The sequence below is a fragment of the Platalea leucorodia genome, assembly GCF_965183815.1.
Source record: "Platalea leucorodia genome assembly, chromosome: W".
Taxonomy (NCBI): Eukaryota; Metazoa; Chordata; class Aves; order Pelecaniformes; family Threskiornithidae; genus Platalea; species Platalea leucorodia.
In genome coordinates, this window is record NC_138859.1 from 17426334 (window position 1) to 17450290 (window position 23957).

The following is a 23957-nucleotide window of genomic DNA, read 5'->3' on the forward strand; positions in this document are numbered from 1 at the left end:
TGGGTAGTCTAATGCACATGACTCCAAGATGACAAGAATCCCTAACAAAGATAAAGTATTTCAAATGATACATAGAGGTTTCAAGCCTGATCTTCATAGAATAGCCCAGGTTGGAAGGGACCTCGAAAGATCATCTGGTCCAACCTTTCGTTGGAAAGGTAGCCTAGATGAGATTATCTATCACTCTGTCCAATCGCATCTTGAAAACCTCCAGTGATGGGGACTCTACCACATCCCTGGGGAAGTTGTTCCAGTGATAGATTGTTCTCACTGTAAAAAATTTCTTTCTTATATGGAGATGAAACCTCTCCTGGTGCAACTTGTACCCATTGCCCCTTATCTTCTCCATGTGACTCGTTGTGAAGAGAGCCTCCGTCCTCTTTGTAGCCGCCCTTTAAGTACTGGAATACTTTGATGAGGTGTCCCCGCCCCCCCAAGCCTTCTCTTTTCCAGGGATAAAAGACCTAACTAACTCCTTCAGTCTTTCCTCATAGGGCAGATTCTCTAGCCCTTTGATCATCTTTGTGGCCCTCCTTTGTACACTCTCCAGCCTTTCTTGAATTGTGTCTTTCTTGAATTGTGGGGGCCAGAACTGGACACTATACTCCAGGTGCGGCCTGACAAGTGTTGAATAGAGTGGGATGACCACGTCTCTATCTCTGCTAGTAATGCCCCTGCGGATGCAGCCCAGGATCTGATTTGCCCCCATTGCTGCAGCAGCGCACTGCTGACTCATGTTTGGCTTGTTGTCCACCGGGACCCCCAGGTCCCTTTCAGCAAGGCTGCTTCCCAGCCACACAGATCCTAGCCTGTACTGGGCTCGTCCCTGGTGCAGGACCTGTCGTCCCAGGTGCAGGACCTTGCACTTGTCTTTGTTAAACTTCATACTGTTCTTGCTGTCCCACTCTTCCAGCCTGTCCAGGTCTCTCTGTAATATGGCTCTCCCTTCTGAGGTGTCCACCTCACCACCCATATTGGTGTCATCAGCAAACTTGGTGAGGGTGCTTTCAATCCCATCGTCCAGATCATTTATGAAGATGTTGAATAGCGTGGGGCCCAGTATTGATCCCTGGGAGACCCCACTTGTGACAGGCTGCCAGCCTGAGTAAAAAACATTGATCACCACCCTCTGAGTGCGACCTGTTAGCCAATTTCCAACCCATCTCGCAGACCACCCATCCAGTCTGTATCTTGCCAGTTTGTCCAGGCTGTGGGAAACAGTGTTGAATGCTTTGCTGAAGTCCAGGTAAACAATATCCACTGCTCTCCTCATGTCAACAGAAGATGTTATTCTGTTTTAGAAGGTGATCAGGTTAGTCAGGCATGATTTGCCTTTGGTAAATCCGTGCTGGCTTTTCCCAGTCACCTGCTACATTTGGTTTGTGATAGTTTCTAGGAGGACTTGTTCCATTACTTTCCCAGGGACTGAAGTAAGACTAATGGGCCTGTAGTTTCCTGGGTCCTCTTTTGGGCCTTTGTAGATGGGTATGACATTTGCCCTCTTCCAGTCATTAGGGAAATACCCTGATCTCCATGACTTTTCAAAGATTATAGATAGTGGCCTTGAAATGATGTCAGCCACTTCTCTTTAACACCCTGGTGTGGATTCTGTCCGGGCCCATAGATTTATGTGGGTTGAGCCCTTGCAAGAGGCTGCAGACCAGCCCTTCCTCCATTACTGGTAGGTCGACACGTGTGTTGTCATAGCTACTTGATCCTGTGATCTGGGGTCCAGCTACGCCGGTCAAGACAGAGGCAAAGAAGGTATTGAGAACCTCTGCCTCGTCAGCATTATTAGTGACTAGTTTCCCTGTCCTGTTTAGCAATGGGCCTATGTCTTCCCTGTGCTTCTGCTTACTGCTCAGATATTTGAAGAACCCTTTCTTGTTGTTCTTGACATCTCTGGCCAATTTCAGTTCCAGCTGAGCTATAGCCTTCCTGACTGCATGCCCTAGTAAGGTTCTTGTAGTCCTCAATGGCTACTTGGCCGCCTTTCCATAGCCAGTAGGCTTCTTTTTTCTTTTAAACACACCCAACTGCTCATTGTTAAGCCAGGGTGGTCTCTTGTTCCACCTTCTTCCTTTCCCTTTGTAGAGGATTGTGGTGGGTTGACCAAGCCACTCTATCACTCCCCCTCCTCAGTGGGACAGGGGGAGAAAATAAGATGAAAAACTCATGGGTCGAGATAAAGGCAGTTTAATAAAGAAAAGCAAAGGATGTGTGCAGAAGCATAGCAAAGCAAAAAGTGTTATTCTCTACTTCCCATCAGCAGGTGATGTCCAGCCACTTCCTGAGAAGTAGGGCCGAAGTACAGGTAGCGGTTGCTTTGCAAGACAAACGCCTTAATAACGAATGCCCCCCCCCCCCGCCCCCCCCTTTCTCTTAGCTTTTATTGCTGAGCATGACATCATATGGTATGGAATATCTCTTTTTGGTCAGTTTGAGTCAGCTGTCCTAGCTATGTCCCCTCCCAACCTCAGCCTACTGGCCTTTGGGGGTGGGGGAGTTGGAGAGACAGCCTTGATGTCAAAACATTGGTGTGTTATCAACACCTTTCTAGCTACAAATACAGAGCATAGCACTATGAGGGCTGCTATGGGGAAAGTTAACTCCATCCCAGCCAGACCCAATACAGAAGTATAATTCTGAACTTTAGAAATACAAAGGGATATATTGTGTCTTTAAGATATTGTTAGTAACTAGCAATATCCAAAGATCGATGTTTAAGAATAAATATGCATATAGACATTCTTATGCCACTACTTAAATGTGGTGTTTTGTGTGCTGATTGAAAATGTGCATATGCTCCTTTTCATGAGAGAGTATTTTGAAAAACAGATCAGTTCAAAAAAAGAGAAGTTATTTATTTGTTTGATCTTTGGTGCTTTTTAACTTGCATATTTTGGTAAATTTCACTTGTATGTCTACATTTTTTTTGGTTTTGTTTTTTTCTTGTGATGTTTTAAGCATGAAAATGTTGCATGTAAATAGAAAGCTGAAATTTCAAGTCATAAATGCAAATTTTATAAATCATTGTTAATTCCCAGTAGGTTTGTGCAGTGTCAGCTGTTAAGTCATGTCAGAATTGAAGAGACCACCAAAAGCAAGATCGTAATCAGTGATGTAATTTTAATGTATAAGGTCTTGTGAAATGTCATGCCATCATGTGGCTTAACATCTGTTAAATGGAGAAGCTCTTGTACTATCTGATGGCTCAAATACATACGTTACTATCCTTGTGATTTGGCAGTGCCTTTTCTTTTTGGATTATTATAGCAAGTTCCAGGGGATTTCTTGAAAACTGACGCAGTATTGTTTTTCTTCCCCTGCGGTTTAAAAAGAACCAAAAATATTATCCCTACTATATGAAGGTGTTTTTAAAATGTTTTTTTTTTTTAAAAAAGTACTTCAGTGCCTTTTTTTTTTAAACACACTGACTTGTTATTAACTTATTCCTCTGCAGGGTGTGATAGGTGTACAGCTGGTGGTTACCATGGTAATGGCTAGTGTCATACAGAAGATCATACCTCACTACTCTTTTGCTCGTTGGCTTCTCTGTAGTGGCAGGTAAGATAAGAAAAAGTTGCTGCACTGTGTTTGAATATGGTAACACAATTGCGCATTAGAGTAGAAAAAGTAAAGCGAACTAATGTAAATTACACTTTTTTTTGAAAAATAATTCATCTGCTATTCTTGAATTCTTGAAGTGTAAGACAGTGTTGCTGTAAAAGAACAGACTTAAGTTTGTTGCTTTAATCGTATCGGTCAAAGTTAGCTGCCGTCTGGCTCTTATCTTTTTAAAGGCATAAGCCACATATTTTAATATTAAAAAGCTAAATTGAATATAAGACACTGCAAGAACAGAAGGATTTTTTTTCTCTGCACTGCCTCAGTATTTTTAGTAATCTGTCTGCTGATTAGCCTTGCATATAAAGAGTGCTTAGGTACTTACTAAAAATTCTTTTTTAATACTTCATAGGACAGGGTTAGTATAAATGTCAATATGCTACTTCATAACAATAGATCAAATACATGAGTTGCAAGGGGAGCATTCCATGTGTGGCTGTATCCATAATAACTAAAACCACCAGCTGTTTTAAATATAAATCAGTATCTTAAGTATTAAAAAAAAACCAAAAACATAGACACTTTCTCTTTTTTTCCAGGAAGAGAAACACACTGTCTGATTAGAAAGTAATATGCTGTCTTTTATAATTGTTGAAATTTTCAGAATATCAAATCTCTACTTTTTTTGCAAAAGGTTGAGAGGCTTTTCTAAGTGAGGTTGTCTGAAATATCTACGTGAGAGAGCCCTCCCATTTGTGGAGGGCGGATAAACACATCACCATTCAAAAACAGAAAAGCCAGGAACTTTAAGTGACCAGTTCATTTCAAGATGCCTGTATATGTACATTCAATTGTGGGTTTCTTTTTTTTTTTTTTTGTGGTGGATTGTTTTTGTTTTTTTTAGTGTTTGAACTGGCAGTGAATTCCTTCAGGGGAAACTTGTAACATTCAATGTTAATAATTTCTGTAGTATATTATTAGCTTGTACTAAACTTCTTTTCTGTTGAACAAATTCCAGCATCAGTCAAATATTTAGCACAATAGCACCTACTGATACAGACTATGTGGAAACCCCTATTAAACACATTGTGTTCTTTATAGCATTGCCAGCTTGAACTCTTACTTATCCATTATACTAATTTTTAAATTATTTTAAGATGATATCAATGAGCTCTGTGCAAGTGCCTGTTAAACACTTCATTATACCAGCAATCAAACTTCCAAAATTGGGAGTTTCTCCTAAAGCATGCATTGCATTTTTGTCCCACCATTGTTCTTCCTTTCAACCTTCCCATCCCCCACTAAAGTTTAGTTTAGTGTCAAAGACACCAAGCTGAGTGGTGCAGTTGACATGCCTGAGGGAAGGGATGCCATCCAGAGGGACCTGGACAGGCTTGAGGAGTGGGGCCATGTGAACCTCATGAAGTTCAACAAGGCCAAGTGCAAGGGCCTGCATCTGGGTCTGGACAATCCCCAATATCAATACAGACTGGGGGATGAATGGACTGAGAGCAGCCCTGCAGAGAAGGATTTGGGAATACTGGGGGATGAAAAATTGGATGTGAGCTGGCAATATGTGCTTGCAGCCCAGAAAGCCAACCGTATCCTGGGCTGCATCAAAAGAAGCATGGCCAGCAGGTTGAGGGAGGTGAATCTCCCCCTGTACTTCACTCTCGTGAGACCCCATATGGAGTACTGCATCCAGCTCTGGGGTCCCCAGTACAAGACAGACATGGACCTGTTAGAGCAGGTCCAGAGGAGGGCCACGAGAATGATCAGAGGGCTGGAACACCTCTCCTATGAGGAAAGGCTGAGAGAGTTGGGGTTGTTCAGCCTGGAGAAGAGAAGGCTCTGGGGAGGCCTTATTGCGGCCTTTCAATACTTAAAGGGGGCTTATAAGAAAGATGGAGAGAGACTTTTTACCAGGGCCTGTAGTGACAGGACAAGGGGCAACGGTTTTAAACTGAAAGAGGGTAGATCTAGCTTGGACATTAGGAATAATTTTTTTTACAATGAGGGTGGTAAAACACTGGAACAGGTTGCCCAGAGAGGTGGTAGATGCCCCATCTGTGGAAACATTCAAGGTCAGGTTGGATGGGGTTTTGAGCAACCTGATCTAGTTGAAGATGTGCCTGCCCATGGCAGGGGGTCGGACTAGATGACCTTTAAAGGTCCCTTCCAACCCAAGCCATTCTATGTGCCTTCCCCCACCCTGAACGGCACAGGGGGATGGGGAATGGGGGTTGCGGTCAGATCATAACAGTTTATCTCTGCCGCTCCTTCCTCCTCACGCTTTTCCCCTTCTCCAGCATGGGGTCCCTACCACGGACTACAGACCTTCAGGAAAATCTGCTTTAGTGTGGGCTCTCCACGGGCTGCAGCTTCCTTCAGGGTACGTCCACCTGCTGCGGTTAGGGGTCCCCCACGGGCTGCAATGTGGATATGTGCTCCGGTGTGGACCTCCATGGGCTGCAGGGGGACAACCTGCTTCACTGTGGTCTTCACCATGGGCTGCAGGGGAATCTCTGCTCCGGTGCCTGGAGCACCTCCTCCCCCTCTTTCTTCCCTGACCTTGGTGTCTGCAGGATCGTTGCCCTCATTTTTTTTCTCACTTCTCTCTCACAGCTGCTGCACAGTGTTTTTTACCCTTTCTTAAATATGATATCACAGAGACGCTACCAACATTGCTGATTGGCTTGGCTGTGGCCAGTGGTGGGTCCGTTTTGGAGCCAGTTGGAACTGGCTCTGTCTGACATGGGGGCAGCTTCTGGTGTCTTCTCACAGATGCCACCCCTGCAGACCTGCCCGCCCCGCTACCAAAACCTCCCCATGTAAACCCAATGTACAAATATTTTTCTACGCTACGGTTAAATACCTTTAATTTACAAATATCTATGCTTTTGTAAGCTGTGCTGTTCATTTTTTCTTCTTTCTAGTAAGAGTTGAAGATATCACTGTGGTGTTTTTTAGGACAGGAATGTAGATGTTAAGATCTGGTCTGTGTAAGAAAAAAGACTGGTTATGGTTATTCCATAATAGCTGTTGCAGATTTTTTAAAATTACTCTTTTTTGAGAAGAGTAGTTATCCTTAATAAAATCATTTAGAACATCATTCTCATAGGTAATTGTAATGATATAGTGACCTTTTTCCAATATAGGTACTGCCTTTTCTGCTGTGGTTGATGACAGCTTGAAAATTTGGTGTTTTAAGAAGCACAAGTGCTTTCACTTGAATGGTGCGTTGATAGTTGCAAACCTTTCTAATGATGAGCACGTGTCTTTTATGCTGAAGAGAACTGAAGTTTATCTGTAATTGATCAGTTGAGACAGTGTTGGTACTTTAACACAAAGGTATTTTGGTTAGGTGCTGCAAAACATGGTTTAATGTGTGTATGTATATGTGACGATATATAGTTTTCTTTTTAAAAAGCACTCTGAATTGCTCATTCTGACATTGTTTTACTTGAGTGTTTTTTTTTCTTTAGTTTACAATGGTATCAGCATCCTACTGAAGAAGATCTAAGACTTTTTGCAGGGAAACAAAGAGGCAAGAGCAAAAAAGATAGGTAAAAACTTGTTTTAAGTTTTTGGTGTTTTGTTTTTTTTTAATCCATATAACAACTTCACTGGCAAACTTTTGGTTTTGTGTGTCTAAAACTTCTTGCATATGATTGCCCTGCTTGCTTTGATTGCCACAGCTCTGTACTGAACTGTGTTCTTTTGGTTTAGCAGAGAGCTTAGCATGCCCAAATTGTACAGAACTAGGTAATTCACAGTCTCCAAAAGTGGTCTGTGACATTGCTAATTTGATGGCAATAATTTTCTTAATGAATCTATTCATTTAGATGAAGACTGAGAATAGGAAATCTTATATACGATTGAAGCTCTTCATCTTGAAGCAAGATGAGAAAGATTTGAGCATATTAGTTGAACACAGGATTACTGTGAGCCGCCACTCTTATGCAGCTGTGAAAAAGGTAAATGTGCTCCTAGGATATATTAGGTGAGGTATTTCCAGTAAAGAGAGAGGGAAGTGTTAATCCTGTTGCACAAGGCCACTGATGTAGAACTTTATCTGGATTACTGTGTACAGTTCTGATCACTCATGTTCAAGAAAAATGAATTCAGACTCAAACAGGTGAGGAGAAGGACTGCTAGGATGATCCAGGAAACAGAAAGACTATCTTGCAAGAGGAGGCTAAAAGAGCTTGCCTTGTTTAACCTAGCAAAAAGAGTCCGAGAAGGATAGGATAGCTGTCTATCAATCAACTTAAGCTGGAAACAGATTTCTGATCTTCAGTCACGAAGCTCTGGAACAGCCTCACCAGAAGTGTAATTGGGGCAAGAACCAAGACTGATCCTGAGGTGGTGGAGCTTGCTATGTAATCTATGCAAGATTTCCGAATTGGCTATGTTTAAAACAAATACCCAGTAACTTGCTTTTTGGTGACATAGGTGGTTTCCTTTGGTCTTTTTTTTTTTATTACAATATAAACTGCTCTCTTAAAATTCTTAATATCTAACTTTTGTGTTAATTCATAAACTGCACATATAACCTGTTTATCATAAAATCAAGGCATTTTTTTTTTCAATTTCTTACTTAAGCTACATGGGTAGCAACCTTATTTGCCAAATGTTGGGCTAAAAAATTAAGCCTTTTCTTTAATATATAATGCTTCAGTATTACACGTTTGTCACAATATTCTTTAATATTCAGAAAAACATTTTATCCAAATTTTCTGTAACAAATTTAAGCAAAATAGTTAATAGTATTACAATTTATAACTGTGCATTTAACCAGTGATATTTATTCATATTTAAAATAACTTCAGTTACATAACTATAGCTTTAAGTTACGTGTTTCACCAATATGAGCCTTTGTCGTGGTTTAACCCCAGCTGGCAACTAAGCACCACGCAGCCGCTTGCTCACTCCCCCCTTAGTGGGACGGGGGAGAGAATCGGAAGGGCAAAAGGGGAAAACTCGTGGGTTGAGATAAGAACAGTTTAATAACTACAGTAAAATAAAACTAGAACAGTAGTAATAGTAATAATAACAATAATAATAAAAACAAGTGATAATAGTACAATAGTAATACAAAGCAAGCGATACACTCTACAATTGCTCACCACCCGCCGACCGATGCCCAGCACGTCCCCCAAGCAGCGATCGTTGCCCCTCCCCCGGCCAACTCCCCCCCGCTCATATACTGAGCATGACGTCATGTGGTATGGAATAGCCCCTTGGCCAGTCTGGGTCAGCTGTCCTGGCTGTGCCCCCCCCCCAGCTTCTTGTGCACCCGGCAGAGCATGGGAAGCTGAAAAGTCCTTGACCAGTGTGAGCACCACTTAGCAACTACTTAGCAAGAACCAAAACATCAGTGTATCATCATCGACATTGTTCTCATCCTAAATCCAAAACACAGCCCCATACCGGCTATCAAGAAGAAAATTAACTCTATCCCAGCTGAAACCAGGACAGTATCCACCCCTTATTCCATAATATTTACGTCATGCCCAGGTCCCACATTATCCAACACATCCTCATTAACGACCACCCCCTTCCTTTCCTTTGATACAATACACGAGTATCATTCCCTTAGTCTATATGCTATCCCTCTAGAACGTTTGTTGAGTTCGTTTAGTTTATGACTTTGGGATTCATCTGTCATAACGGTCTTTCTGGGCAGGAGAGGTAGTGTGTGGTGTTGGATTGTAGCATGCTGAAGCCAGTTCTAGTTCTATCACCTCTGCACTTCGCTTGGTTTCCTCAGAGTTCATTCTTCATTAATTTGGGTGATGCTTACTGTATACTGTTGATATGTCATATAGTAATCACAGAAGTGATGACATACAGTATTATATAGCAACAAACATTATATAATTCAGTTCATTGGCTATTTTCATCCAAAATCAAGTCTCCTTGAGGTACACATCGGACTTCCCCATCCTCCCACATCACCCACCAAGTGCACCCAGGTCCCTGAGCAGAAGCAATCCCACGAATGGGTTTACCTTTGCCTAAGGCGGGAGTAACCCAGACTGTCTTCCCCAGCATATTTTTTATGTGCACTACAGGGACTTTATCCCCTTCTACAGTACGTAAAAGTCTTGATTGGGCAGGGCCAGCTCGACTGGCAGATCCCCTAGTGTTGACTAAGCAGGTGGCCTTTGCTAAATGTGTATCCCAATGTTTGAACGTTCCACCGCCCATTGCTTTCAGTGTAGTCTTTAACAGTCCATTGTATCGTTCTATTTTCCCAGAGGCTGGTGCATGATAGGGGATGTGATATACCCACTCAATGCCATGCTCTTTGGCCCAGGTATCTATGAGGCTGTTTCAGAAATGAATTCCGTTGTTTGACTCAATTCTTTCTGGGGTGCCATGTCGCCATAGGACTTGCTTTTCAAGACCCAGGACGGTGTTCCGGGCAGTGGCATGGGGCAGAGGATATGTTTCCAGCCATCCGGTGGTTGCTTCCACCATTGTAAGCACATGGCGCTTGCCTTGGCGCGTTTGTGGGAGTGTGATATAATCAATCTGCCAGGCCTCCCCGTATTTATATTTCAGCCATCGTCCTCCATAGCAGAGAGGCTTGAACCGCTTGGCTCGCTTGATTGCAGCGCATGTTTCGCATTCATGGATAACCTGTGCAATAGTGTCCATGGTCAGGTCCACCCCTCGATCACAAGCCCATTTGCATGTTGCATCTCTTCCTTGATGGCCTGAGGTGTCATGGGCCCACCAAGCTAGAAACAATCCACCCTTATGTTGCCAGTCCAGATCCACCTGAGCCACTTCAATCTTAACAGCCTGATCCACCTGCTGATTGTTTTGATGTTCTTCAGTGGCCTGACTCTTGGGTATGTGAGCATCTATGTGACGTACTTTTACAACCAGGTTCTCTATCTGGGCAGCAATATCTTGCCACAATGCGGCAGCCCAGATGGGTTTGCCTCTGCGCTGCCAGTTGCTCTGCTTCCATTGCTGTAACCGCCCCCACAGGGCATTTGCCACCATCCATGAGTCAGTACAGAGATAGAGCATTGGCCACTTTTCTCGTTCAGCAATATCTAAAGCCAGCTGGATGGCTTTCACCTCTGCAAACTGACTCGATTCACCTTCTCCTTCAGCAGTTTCTGCAACTTGTCGTACAGGACTCCATACAGCAGCTTTCCACCTCCGATGCTTCCCCACAAGATGACAGGACCCATCAGGGAACAGGGCATATTGCTTCTCATTTTCCGGCAGATTATTATATGGTGGGGCCTCCTCGGCACGCATCACCTTCTCCTCCTCTGGCGATATTCCAAAATCTTTGCCTTCTGGCCAGTCCATGATCACTTCCAAGATTCCTGGGCGACTGGGGTTTCCTATTCGAGCCCGTTGTGTGATCAGTGCGACCCACTTACTCCACGTAGCATCAGTTGCATGATGTGTAGAGGGGACCCTCCCTTTGAACATCCAGCCCAGCACCAGCAGTCAGGGTGCCAGGAGGAGCTGTGCTTCAGTACCAATTACTTCTGAAGCAGCTCGAACCCCTTCATATGCTGCCAATATCTCTTTTTCAGTTGGAGTATAGCGGGCCTCGGATCCTCTGTATCCCCGACTCCAAAACCCTAGGGGTCGACCTCGAGTCTTCCCCGGTGCTTTCTGCCAGAGGCTCCAGGTAGGACCATTCTCCCCGGCTGCAGTGTAGAGCACATTTTTTACATCTTGTCCTGCCCGGACTGGCCCAAGGGCTACTGCATGAACTATCTCCCGTTTAATTTGTTCAAAGGCTTGTCGTTGCTCAGGGCCCCATTTGAAATCATTCTTCTTCCGGGTCACTTGATAGAGAGGGCTTATGATCAGACTGTAATTTGGAATATGCATTCTCCAAAAACCCACAATGCCCAAGAAAGCTTGTGCTTCCTTTTTGCTGGCTGGTGGGGACATGGCTGTGATTTTGTTGATTACATCCATTGGGATCTGACGATGCCCATCTTGCCATTTTATTCCTAAAAACTGGATCTCTTGTGCAGGTCCCTTGACCTTACTTTGTTTTATGGCAAAGCCGGCCTCCAGAAGGATTTGGACTATTTTCTTCCCTTTCTCAAAAACTTCTGCTGCTGTGTTGCCCCACATGATGATGTCATCAATGTATTGCAGGTGTTCCAGAGCCCCACCCTGTTCCAATGCAGTCTGGATCAGTCCGTGGCAAATGGTGGGGCTGTGTTTCCACCCCTGGGGCAGTCGATTCCAGGTGTACTGGACGCCCCTCCAAGTGAAAGCAAACTGTGGCCTGCACTCTGCTGCCAAAGGGATTGAGAAAAAGGCATTAGCGATATCAATGGTGGCATACCTCTTGGCTGCCTTTGACTCCAATTCATATTGAAGTTCTAGCATGTCCGGCACAGCAGCACTCAGAGGCGGCGTGACTTCATTGAGGCCCCGATAGTCTACTCTTAGTCTCCACTCTCCATTAGACTTTCGCACTGGCCATATGGGACTGTTAAAGGGTGAGTGTGTCTTGCTGATCACTCCTCGGCTCTCCAGTTGACGAATCAGCTTATGGATGGGAATCAGGGAGTCTCTTTTGGTGCGATATTGCCGCCGGTGCACTGCTGTGGTAGCAATTGGTACCTGTTGTTCTTTGACCCTCAGCAACCCCACAACAGAAGGGTCCTTCGAGAGACCGGGCAGGGTAGACAGCTGTTTAATTTCCTCTGTCTCCAAGGCAGCTATACCAAAAGCCCACTGATACCCTTTTGGGTCCTTGAAATACCCTCTCCTGAGGTCGTCTATGCCAAGGATGCACGGAGCCTCTGGGCCAGTCACAATGGGGTGCTTCTGCCACTCCTTCCCGCTTAGGCTCACTTCAGCCTCCAATACAGTCAGCTCTTGGGATCCCCCTGTCACTCCAGAAATACAGATGGGTTCTGCCCCTTCATAGCTTGATGGCATGAGGGTACACTGTGCACTGGTGTCTACTAAAGCCTTCTACTCCTGTGGGGCTGATGTGCCAGGCCATCGAATCCACACAGTCCAGTACACCCGGTTGTCCCTCTCCTCCACCTGGCTGGAGGCAGGGCCCCTCTAGTCCTGGTCATAGCATTCGTTACTCACTTCTTGTAAATGCGAATCAAAAACCCCTTTATTAAGATCAGAAACAAAATCAGCCCTTCTGCTCTGTCTGGGGAACTGCTCGCTGGAAACTGGAGCCGCAACTCTCCTGGGAGAACCACCTTTTGTGATTGTTTTTCCTTGCAACTCACGTACCCGTGCCTCTAGGGTCGAGGTAGATTTTCCATCCCACTTCCTCATGTCCTCCCCGTGGTCACGCAGATAAAACCACAGGGTGGCCCATGGTGTGTATCCACTATATCTTCTCTCTTGAACAGAGGGACGCTTACTCCTAATGGCTGAGATACTGGTCCGTACAGGTGAGGAGTAGGATATATCCTCTTCGTGTTGCTGGAACTCCCGGGACAGTTTCTCCACAGCCGAGACACAGGCCTGTAGGGAGGAAGAGAGACTCTTCGTATTGTCGGAGTTGGCCAGCCATTTCATCCACCGTTGGTCCCTCTTCATCTTTCCAGGTCATTACTGCCAATGAGTTTGCGTTTGATGATGGTGCGCTCCGTACAAACTTCCGCCACATGGGTCGTGTGCATTGGACTTCATCTGGATCTTTGGATAACTGCTCGTTGTCCAGGTCATTATAAATCACTTCCAGCACAGCTAATTCCCTCAGGTGCTGGATACCTCTCTCCATGGTGGTCCACTTGCCTGGGTGACATATAACATCTTCCTTGGAGGGATACTTTTCCTTCACACCTGACAGGAGTCGCCTCCAGAGGCTGAGGGCTTGTGCCCCTCTTCCAATCGCTTTGTCAATGCCCCCTTCCCTAGAAAGGGATCCCAGCTGCTTGGCTTCCCTACCCTCTAATTCCAGGCTACTGGCCCCATTATCTCAGCATCGGAGCAGCCAGGTGATGATGTGCTCGCCTGGACGATGACCGAATTCTTTTCGCATATTTCGCAGCTCACTCAGGGACAGGGATTGGGTGGTTACCATCTCATTTATGGGTTCTGCCTCTTCCTCCTCCAGTTCTCCTGATGGCCCTGGTTCATCTTCGTCCCTTACTAAACGAGCTGATTTCCTTGTGTATTTTTTCTTCTGTATAGGGGCAAGTGACACTGGCACGGGTTGGTTCTCTGGTTCAGCCGCAGCGCCTATCGCGGGGGCTGGCGCAGCCGCAGTGCCTGTGGCAGGGGCCGGCGCAGCCACGGGGGCCGTCATTTTGTCGTCCGATCCAGAGACCTTCTCTTCCCCTTGAGGGTACTGAATAGTGTTGAATAGGGCTCGGTAGGCATGGGCCAGGCCCCAGCACATTGCAGTGATCTGTGTCTCTCTGGAGTTGCCAGGGTGACAACATACTTTTTCCAAATACTTTACTAGTTTTTCAGGATTCTACGCTTGTTCGGGGGTGAAGTTCCAAAACACTGGAGGTGCCCATTTTCCTAGGTACTTGCCCATACTCTCCCACACACCCTGCCACTCATAACTATCCAGCCTTGGAGGAGATCTCTGGATGATATTCTTGAGCTGCTTATTAACCTTAGGTAAAACTGAAACAAAATTCCCAAGAACTATCAATGGATATATCTTAACTACCCAAGGATGCTCAAGATAATGAAAAGTTGTTGTAATGAAGGAGGAAACATCATAGAAGAGGGCAGTGAAGGTGCCATCCTGTATTTCCTCCATAAAAAACCTCTCAGAGGAAGAGGTATAATTGCTAATTGTCTCCATGAGGTGGTACCCAAAGTACAGTAATGGCTTCACTACAGAACCCAAATACCAGATAGCACTCAAGGACAGTGTTTTAATAACCAATCTTCCAGGCAAAACATCACTCATTACGGCAAAGCACAGCAAACTGAAAAAACCCACACCAATCTTCAACATGCACAGCAAAAACAAGAGCATGGTGCTGATACAAAAATTCACGGATGCTTCTCCTCACAGTCTGAATTCCCCCAAGGGAGAAACGGAGTATTCAGAGAGTCCCTGAAATGAAACTCAATAGCAACGAAGTTACTATTAAGCAGGTATTCTTTATTGCAGCGCTGGGCAGCACTGGGGATTCTCCACCATAAGTGCTCCACCGATCTGGTAGACTTTCAGAGATTATATACTATAAAATCCTACATATTCACAGGATTTCCGAGAATTCATTTACATAAACATGAGATTTCCTGGAACTTATTAACATATGCAAATGTCCGATCCGCATGCGCAGTCGTCTCCCATGGTGGTCTTCAGGTGGTCTTTGGGGGTCTTCAGATGAAGGCTCGTAGTCTTCTTCACTGTGTTCGCTGATTGACCTTTGCTTCTGCGCAAACTCAGTCCTAGGATCACGTAAAGGGTGTCCTTCAAGGCTGCTGTTGTCATTCTTTTGTGACCTCCTATCTTCCGTGCATTTGTTCTCCCAAGGCCCCGTTGTCTGAGATGGGATTATCCCGGAGCCCCCTTATCTTACAACCATTCTAACTACTCTCTAAATCACAAAGGCCTTTCTTTTGTTTAGTTAAGTGACTAAGATATTTAAATATACTCCTTGCCCCTAGGCTTTCAGGAGGCATTTTGATGCAGTGGCTTTGTCTATCTTGGCTTTAACCCTTTCAGGATTTTATACAGGCCCAGGTAACGGTGGTCCAACTTAGAAGAAGGATGCACAGAACAAACATGTTCACTGGACAACCAAACATAGTCCCCAACCACAAAGTCCGGCGCTGGTCGCCAATGACTATCTGCATAGTCTTTGTAAGCAGCCTTTGCTTTTTCCAGCTGCTCTTGAAGAACCAAATGCATATACTGCAACCGCTCAAGGGAGTCCTCAGGAGAAAACCCCTGGACAGCCACTGGAGTAGCTGGGTGGTCACAGGGATGAAAACCGTACTGTGCGTAAAAAGGGGTCTGCTGCGTGGAAGAGTGGACACTGCTGTTATGTGCAAATTCTGCCAACAGTAACAGAGAGACCCAGTCATCTTGATGTTTATTAATATAACAGTGGAGATACTGCTCCAGGATCTGGTTTACCTGCTCCATCTGACCATTAGACTGTGGGTGATAAAGGGTGGAAAGACGGAGTTGGACCCCCAGCAGGCACATAAGCTGCCTCAAGAACTGAGCAGTAAACTGGGCCCCTTCATCTGTCACCACGCTATCCGGCAGACCATGACAGTGAAGCAGTAGCTGCAAAACCAAGTGTACAGTCTGAGGGGCCATGGGCAGCCTCTTTAGTGGAACAAAAATAGCCACCTTCGTAAACAAGTCCACCACCGCAAGCACCGCTTGCTGTATGCCCCCGAGACACAGGCAAGTCCACAATAAAATCCATTGAAATAATTTGCCATGGCCGCTCAGGAGTTTGTAAGAGTTGTAATAGTCCCCGTAGCCTCTACATCAGTCTCTTGGCCCTGGCATGGACATCGCAAGTCTGAACGTAGCTTGCGATATCAGCATGCACCATAGGCCACCAGTAGCTCTGTGTGACTTGATGCAGTCTTCTGATGACCACCGTGCCCTGCTGTCAGTGTGCCATGACAGTGCTGAAGGACCTTGTGTGCACAGTGGGTCGGCAGGGATATACAGCTGCTCATCGTGATACAGACAACCATCCTTCTCCTGCAGATTCTGTGAAGTATCCCCTGCCCAAAACTGCATGGCCAAAGGATCACCGGCCATCACCTGATGCACAGAACCAAGGTATTGGCTGGCACAGCCGCAAAAAAATTTTGCAGAGAGAAAAATGACAGGAGAGCAGATCTGCCTCAGCATCTCCCGCTGAGGCTTCCTGACGTGACAGGGCATCTGCCCTGCCATTCTGTTTACCCAGCCTGTAGGTGACAGTAAATGGAAACTGAGAGCGAAAAGTTGCCCAACAAGCCAACTGGGAGAGAGGCACTTCAGGTTCCTAAAATATTCCAGATTTTGATGGTCAGTCAGAACCAAAGGGGGCTCAGCAGGACCCACAAGAAGGTGCCTCCACTCAGCACATGCCTCCCCGATGGCCAACAACTCTTCATCCCAGGCATCGTAATTCCTCTCTGCAGCAGTCATCTGGCAGGAAAAATAGGCACAAGGATGAAGCTGTCCATCCAGTGAACCACACTGAGAAAGTACTGCCCTGATGGCATGGGCAGAAGCATCTGCCTCCAACACAAAAGGATGACTTGTATCCAGGTGGGCCAAAACCGGGACTGTCATAAACGCCTGCTTCAAGTCGTCAAAGGCCCCCTGAACCTCGTGTGTCCGCTGAAAAGGGACACCCTTATGAGTCAGTGCTGTGAGCGGAGCAACCTTTTGAGCAAAATTCCAAGTAAAACGCCGATAAAAATTAGCAAAGCCCAAAAAGCGCTGCACACACCACACACCGTCAAGGGAGACTGCCAACAAAGAAAGGCATCAATCTTTTTCATGTCCATGCTCACGCCCTCGGGGGCAATTGAGTAACCCAGGAAGTCTATACGCTGTTGGGGGAAGGCATACTTCTCCAGCTTTGCATAAAGGCAGTGACGCCAAAGGTGGGAGAGAACCTCTCGAACATGAACAACATGTTCCTCCCACGTCCTCGAGTAAACTAAAATGTCATCCAGATGTGCAATGACATAACTGTCCAGCAAGTCACAGAAAACATCGTTGACAAAGCCCTGAAAGGTAGCAGGGGCATTACACAGACCAAAAGGTATCACACGATACTCAAAATGGCCATACATGCAAAAAAAGGCCGTTTTCCACTTGTTGCCCTGATGAACACAAATAAGATTATAAGCCACTTTAAGTAAACCAGCATGCCCCCTGTAAATGCTCCAACAACTCAGGAGTGAGGGGCAGGGGGTACTGGGTTCTTGATGGCAATATTATTCAATCCCTGATACTCCACACATGGCCTCAAGCTTCCATCCTTCTTTACAAAAATTATAGTGGCACCAAGGGAGGGGAGTATTGAATAAAACCCCAGGCTGAACCATCCTCAGTATAAGCCTTCAAGGCCACCATGTCTGGCTGTGACAGAGGACAGATATGGCCCAAAGGGAGAGGAGCGTCTGGGAACAGCTCGATGGAACAATCATACACCCGATGGGGGGGGGGGGGGGCGGTTAATGTCTCTGCTCGCTTTTGCTCAAAAACGTCCAAAAAGTCCCTAAATTCTGGCGGCAGCGCCCCCAACAGGCCAGCAGGTGGCTCGGGGGAGTTGGCGCTGCCGGCACGGGACACCCGGTGGGCACTAGGGCCTGCTCGGAACCCTGGTCAGCAACCGGCGCCGGGAGAGGGCGCTGTACCCCACCGGCTGCGGCGGGAGGGGGGAGGCAGCAGCACTCCCCGCACTTCACCCATTCACCCACAGGAAGGTAAATTCGTCTCTGTGCCCAATCGACCACCGGATCGTGCCGGACTAACCAAGGCGTACCCAGGATGATTGGATAGAAGGGCATAGAGCGGACAGAAAAAGAAATAAACTCCCAGCATCCTGGGGCGACGGAGAGCTGCAGGAGCGGGGTCTGCCACTCAGTGGGACCACTGCCGGCGAGTTTAGCAAAAACCGTCAGTAGCAAAAACAGGGCAAGGGACAGATCGGCGCTCTAATGGCGCACGAGCCTTTTTTAGACTCTGCAGAAATCATATTCCTACAAGAGCCAGAGTCCACCAGGGCCTCAGCAGCGACCGCTCTGCCGTCCGGGAGCGGAAGCGAGACTGACACCGTGAGGAGCAGGGCACCTGGGCTCGCCCCATCTACGCCGGCGGCGACCTCCCTTCCCGCGCTGGCCGGAGCTGTTTCTCGACCCCACAATACCGGGCGCTGAAAGGGACAGTTCAGAAAACGGTGGAAAATCCTAACTGTTCCCAAAGGTAGCCAAATCGACCGTCGTCTCGGCAGAGTCCTCAGCAGGGGGAGAGGGGGACTGGGCAAACCCTGCCCTGATTTGCAATGGGTTCCACCCCGCCGCGAGCAGCAGGGCGGAGGCGGGCAGGGCGGATTCGGGGAGGAGCCACCGCGGTCCGAGCTCCCGTCCCGGCCACACGGGCCCCACCCCTGGCACCGCCAGCATGGTGCCTGCCCCCCCGCCAAGCAGGGGGGACGCCGGGAGGGAGCGGGGGCCCGAAACCGGAGCAGAACCGGGCAAGCGCAAAAGCTGCTCCGCTTCAGAAGCACGTTTAGTGGCAACCTGCAAAATCTTCCGGCGCCAGCTTTCGGGCTACCTCTGTACGAACATCGCCGGCCAGGCCATGAATATAGAGGGGTAACAAAAGGTCATCCTCCCTCCAATTCAGCTCCGACGACATGCGCAGGAAATCCGTGGTGTACTCTGCCCCACTCTGCCCCCTCTGGCGCAGACTGAGCAGGGGGTTAAAAAACCCGAACGGGACAAAAGAAAGCTGGCCTTCGCGCGATCACCGGGAAAAGCACCATCCCAACTGGAAAACATAATCTAACTTCATATTCTATATTATAAGACGTACTTTTGTTTGTACCGTATTTCGAAGACTATTTAGTAGAACTAGAAAAGGTCAACAATGATGACTAGAAGTAAGGCTTCCACACAAGGAGGAGTAGGCTAAGATTTACTAGTCTAGGAACTGATTGAGGGGACGGTTTTGCTAGAGGTATGTATCCACTTTGCAAGAAGGTGGATAGGGAGTAATAAACTTACTGCCATGTTATACAAGGAGATGCTGAATTAAATTAGAGTAGGTTTAAGCACTTTTTAATTTGGGACACAAATTGTGGAACTTGCTGCTACAAGATACTTTGAAGGTCAACAGATCTCAGACTGGTTCAGAAAGGTATTCAACAAATTCATGTCACTTATTAAAAATGATGGTTTCAGAGGTTGCAATCCCTGGCTCAGGTTATCCCCAAGTTGCTTAATGCTGGAAGCCAGGAAGGGTTTTAGCAGTGCGAGGAGGATCAACCTTTGCTTGCCTTATTCTTTCCCTTTGTATAAGCAAATAGCTACCTAGTATGATAGGAGTAAATGGCTCTTTGTGTGATTCTTTATGAAGCTTCTGTATATTGCTGTCATGCTGTGCAGGAGTGGTTAAAACCTGGAACACAGCTTTGAACCCTGCCTCTGCATCACAATGTACTTAACTTTGCTGCTTTGCCCAAAGAGAGCATGCTGGGTTATTGCTTTTTAAATTGTATTAGTTTTCTAGGATTACTAATACAGTGATACATTTTTGGGGGGCTTATTTTCATAAGCAGGATATGAATTGAAATAAATATGATATTTTTACATTTCCTTTTAGATTAGAAAGCTATCTTAAATTTGTCTTTGCTTGATGGCTAGTAGGATAGATCTTTCAAGGATCTAGGTTAGTCCAGCTCAGGTGACATACTTGCTAAGCCACCCTATTGTGACAAAAGGACCCAACGCTATTTTGAAAATTTGATATTTATTTTTTTCCTAACAACTTTGGTTATCTTCTGAGATCAATTATTGCTTGTTATTTCCGGTGAATGATCAATAAATTAACACTCCCAAGTATGTATTACTCACTTACTTACTTTCAATCCAAAGACTTTAACACTGCTGTCTTTTAGTCTACTGGCCTAGACCTCAACTGAAAAGTCTCAAATTAGCTTTGATTTTCTTCAGTGTATTTCTGTGGCAGGGTGGATATGTTCTGTACTGTACCTGTACTCATATCAATAAACTGTTAAGGCTGGGGGAACCAATTGGAACACCTGCCACAAAAATTCATAACTGGCCCGTGCCAACTGAGGAGAGAGGCTAGGACGCAAAGTATAGAATTATAAGGGTAAATATTTATTCATGTGCATGAAGTGTCCCAGCCAAATTGGGGCACCCTGGATGTGGTTTTACACGGGGTTCTTATACCCTTCAAACATTCAGGTACAACACGATTTGACTAATCACTAACACCCACACTACCGATTACTAATCATAGGAAAATTTTGCAAAGCAACTATATTTCTGCAGCATTCTTGCTGCTTGTCTATTGATCCAGATGTCCCTGGAGTCAGTCTTGCTATAGTTACTCATCTGTGATGCCAGGCGACGCTGGGAGGGTTTCAAAGGCGTGTCAGAGGGGCTAGGATGCTGGTGTTATCTTGGTTGTCCAGGGGTAACCTTTATCCTTCATGGATAGCTCTAAGCTTCCAAGAAGCAAAGTCCTTATTTCCAGGGCTGGGCTGTCCTTTAGTTTGTTTTACTTAAGCGTGAACAATACCAAAGTCTCCAGTAAAATTCCACTACCTCATTACATCACAGCGTATAATGTGAACTAATATATTTATTAACAAAGTTAATACACTTTCATACTATAAAGACTGATTGATATAATAGTTAGGAAAGGGAATTTTCATAACACACCCTATAGCTTCCTTCCTGTCTGAACCGTGAAGCTTCCTTTCAGAGGAAACCGGTGTGCTGGAGTAGATGGTGCCCACCAGATCCTGTCCTAATACATACTCAGGACATAACATATAGATGACATTTAGACCTGTATGTGTAACCACAGTAGTATTTCAGAGGCTTGCAAGGTAAAGCTAATAATTATTGACATACCTGGTTGTTTCTCAAGATACGTGCTTATTTGAACTTGAATTAATGCTTTTACCTAGCTAGATGAAAATGTTTGTACGTGGGGGAAAAAATGGTCTGCATACTACTTAAATTTGAAATGCTATTATATAACGAACAAGTTAGTTTTGTTATATCTGTGTGTATTTTATTTACTTTTTTTTTTTTTTTTACAGAAAATATAATGGTCATATTGAAAACAAGCCCCTAACCATTCCAAAAGACATTGGTCTTCATCTGGAAACAAAGTCTGTGACTGAAAGGGACACTATAGGTAAGAATAAGTGGATGCAAACAAAAACATATTATATCAAATATATCCTGATGTTGTTTTCTATCGAGTGTTTATTTGCAATAAATACTGGAATATCTTTTTTCAATAGTTAATGAAAGAATAACAGTACAACTGATTATAAAGAAAGAAAGTGAGAAAGCAAAAATTAGGGCTAAGTCTCTTTTGTTGTTCCATGGGTGACATCTTAATAGCAGTATTAGAAAAAAGGATGAGCAGGTAAAATCCAGCATAAAGCACATCTATTGCTGCATTAGGCATCCCTAGCAATATGAGACAACACCAAAAGGATCACATCACTCAGTGTATTTGAAACAGACATAAAAATAGCTTTGTACAAGAAAATAACTGGCAGATGTTGAAACACACTTTCTGCTCTTCTAAAATAGGAAATGTACTGTAGCATTGAAACCTAGTTCTTTCACCCACACATCTGAAATTTTGAAGTAAAATATTTAGAAACCAAAAGTAACACTGCAGAAATACACAGCATTTGTTTTGAAAGTTAATAGGCTTTTTTATAAATGCTAATTTTTGACTCCTTAAACATAACCAATTTTTCTGTTACATAAAAGTCATATATGGATATGTATACATGTGATACGTATTTTCCTCCTAGCCACATTTTTATATGCATGCATTGTATGCATAAATATAGAAAGCAAGCAAGCAAGCAAGCAAGCAAGCAAGCATAGTGCTGAGCAGGAGATGTTGCAGCTTAAATTATCCAGGACAGTGCTGAAAAGACCTGTAACAGAAATGCACAGCTTTTAAAAACTGGCATGTAAGCAAAGCATTCACAATTTTCAATTAGTGTTATTTGCTTCAAGTAATAGCATTAATGGGTCTCCCCGAGAATAAAACAAGCATCAGTTTATAGATACTGATACAGTGTAGGGTTTAAGTATCTTTAAAAAGTTATATATGCAAATATATGTTAAATCTAACCAAATAGTTATTTCAAAATAAATATCAGACTTTCATTGAAATAACTGAGTTCAACCAATTTCATGTTTTTGACATCAGATACCTTGTAGTCAAATGTTCAGTAATATTCTGTGACTTTTTAACCTCATTGATGTAGGAAGGTGTTTGAGAGGGTGTGGTGGGTTGACCTTGGCTAGCCACCAGGTGCCCACCAAGCCACTCTATCACTCCCCCTCCTCAGCTGGACAGGGGAGAGAAAAAATATAATGAAAGGCTCGTGGGTCGAGATAAGGACAGGGAGATCACTCAGCAATTACCGTCACGGGCAAAACCAGACTCAACTTGGGGGAAATTAATTTAATTTATTACCAATCAAATCAGAGTAGGATAATGAGAAATAAAACCAAATTTTAAAACACCTTCCCCCCACCCCTCCCTTCCTCCCAGGCTCAACTTCACTCCCGATTTTTCTACCTCCTCCCCCCTCCAAGCGGCGCAGGGGGACGGGGAATGGGGATTGCGGTCAGTTCATCACACGTTATCTCTGCTGCTCCTTCCTCCTCACACTCTTCCCCTGCTCCAGCATGGGGTCCCTCCCACAGGAGACAGTCCTCCACGAACTTCTCCAACATGGGTCTTTCCCATGGGCTGCAGTTCTTCACGAACTGCTCCAGCGTGGGTCCCCCACGGGGTCACAAGTCCTGCCAGCAAACCTTCTCCAGCGTGGGCTCCTCTCTCCACGGGGTCACAGGTCCTGCCAGCAAACCTTCTCCAGCGTGGGCTCCTCTCTCCACGGGGTCACAGGTCCTGCCAGCAAACCTTCTCCAGCGTGGGCTCCTCTCTCCACGGGGTCACAGGTCCTGCCAGCAAACCTTCTCCAGCGTGGGCTCCTCTCTCCACGGGGTCACAGGTCCTGCCAGGAGCCTGCTCCAGCGTGGGCTCTCCACGGGGTTACAGCCTCCTTCGGGAGCATCCACCTGCTCCGGTGTGGGGTCCTCCACGGGCTGCAGGTGGATATCTGCTCCACCATTAACCTCCATGGGCTGCAGGGGGACAACCTGTGTCATCGTGGTCTTCACCACGGGCTGCAGGGGAATCTCTGCTCCGGCGCCTGGAGCACCTCCTCCCCCTCCTTCTTCACTGACCTTGGTGTCTGCATAGTTATTTCTCTCACATATTCTCACTCCTCTCTTCCGGCTGCTGTTGCGCGGCAGTTTTTTCCCCTTCTTAAATATGTTATCACAGAGGCGCTACCACCATCGCTGATTGGCTCAGCGTTGGCCAGCAGTGGGTCCGTCTTGGAGCCAGCTGGCATTGGCTTTGTCGGACATGGGGGAAGCTTCTAGCAGCTTCTCACAGAAGCCACCCCTGTAGCCCCCCCACTACCAAAACCTTGCCACGCAAACCCAATACAGAGGGGCAGACTGCACTTCATTGTCAAGAACTGTTCTTTGCAGTTCCTAGCATCTATGGGAAAAAGAAAAACTCTCTCTTTTTAAATCACCCAACCTGCATGGAACACAGTACGTTCCCCAGAATGTTTAGGATGGCGTTTACACAATGAGTTATT

The 23957-nt window shown here is 45.6% G+C and overlaps 1 protein-coding gene across 1 annotated transcript in view; it reads left to right on the plus strand.

Moving 5' to 3' along the window:
- Positions 1–3469: 3469 nt before the first annotated feature.
- Positions 3470–23957, plus strand: part of LOC309601556 (transmembrane protein 161B-like) — a gene marked incomplete at its 3' end in the record, with an annotated part of 44569 nt that continues 24081 nt past the window's right edge. Inside the window, exons 1-3 of the mRNA XM_082334618.1 lie at positions 3470–3567; positions 7053–7133; positions 21345–21442. Of these exons, the coding sequence (XP_082190744.1) occupies positions 3494–3567; positions 7053–7133; positions 21345–21442 (253 nt within the window). The 5' untranslated portion in view covers positions 3470–3493. The remainder of the gene's footprint in view (positions 3568–7052; positions 7134–21344; positions 21443–23957) is intronic.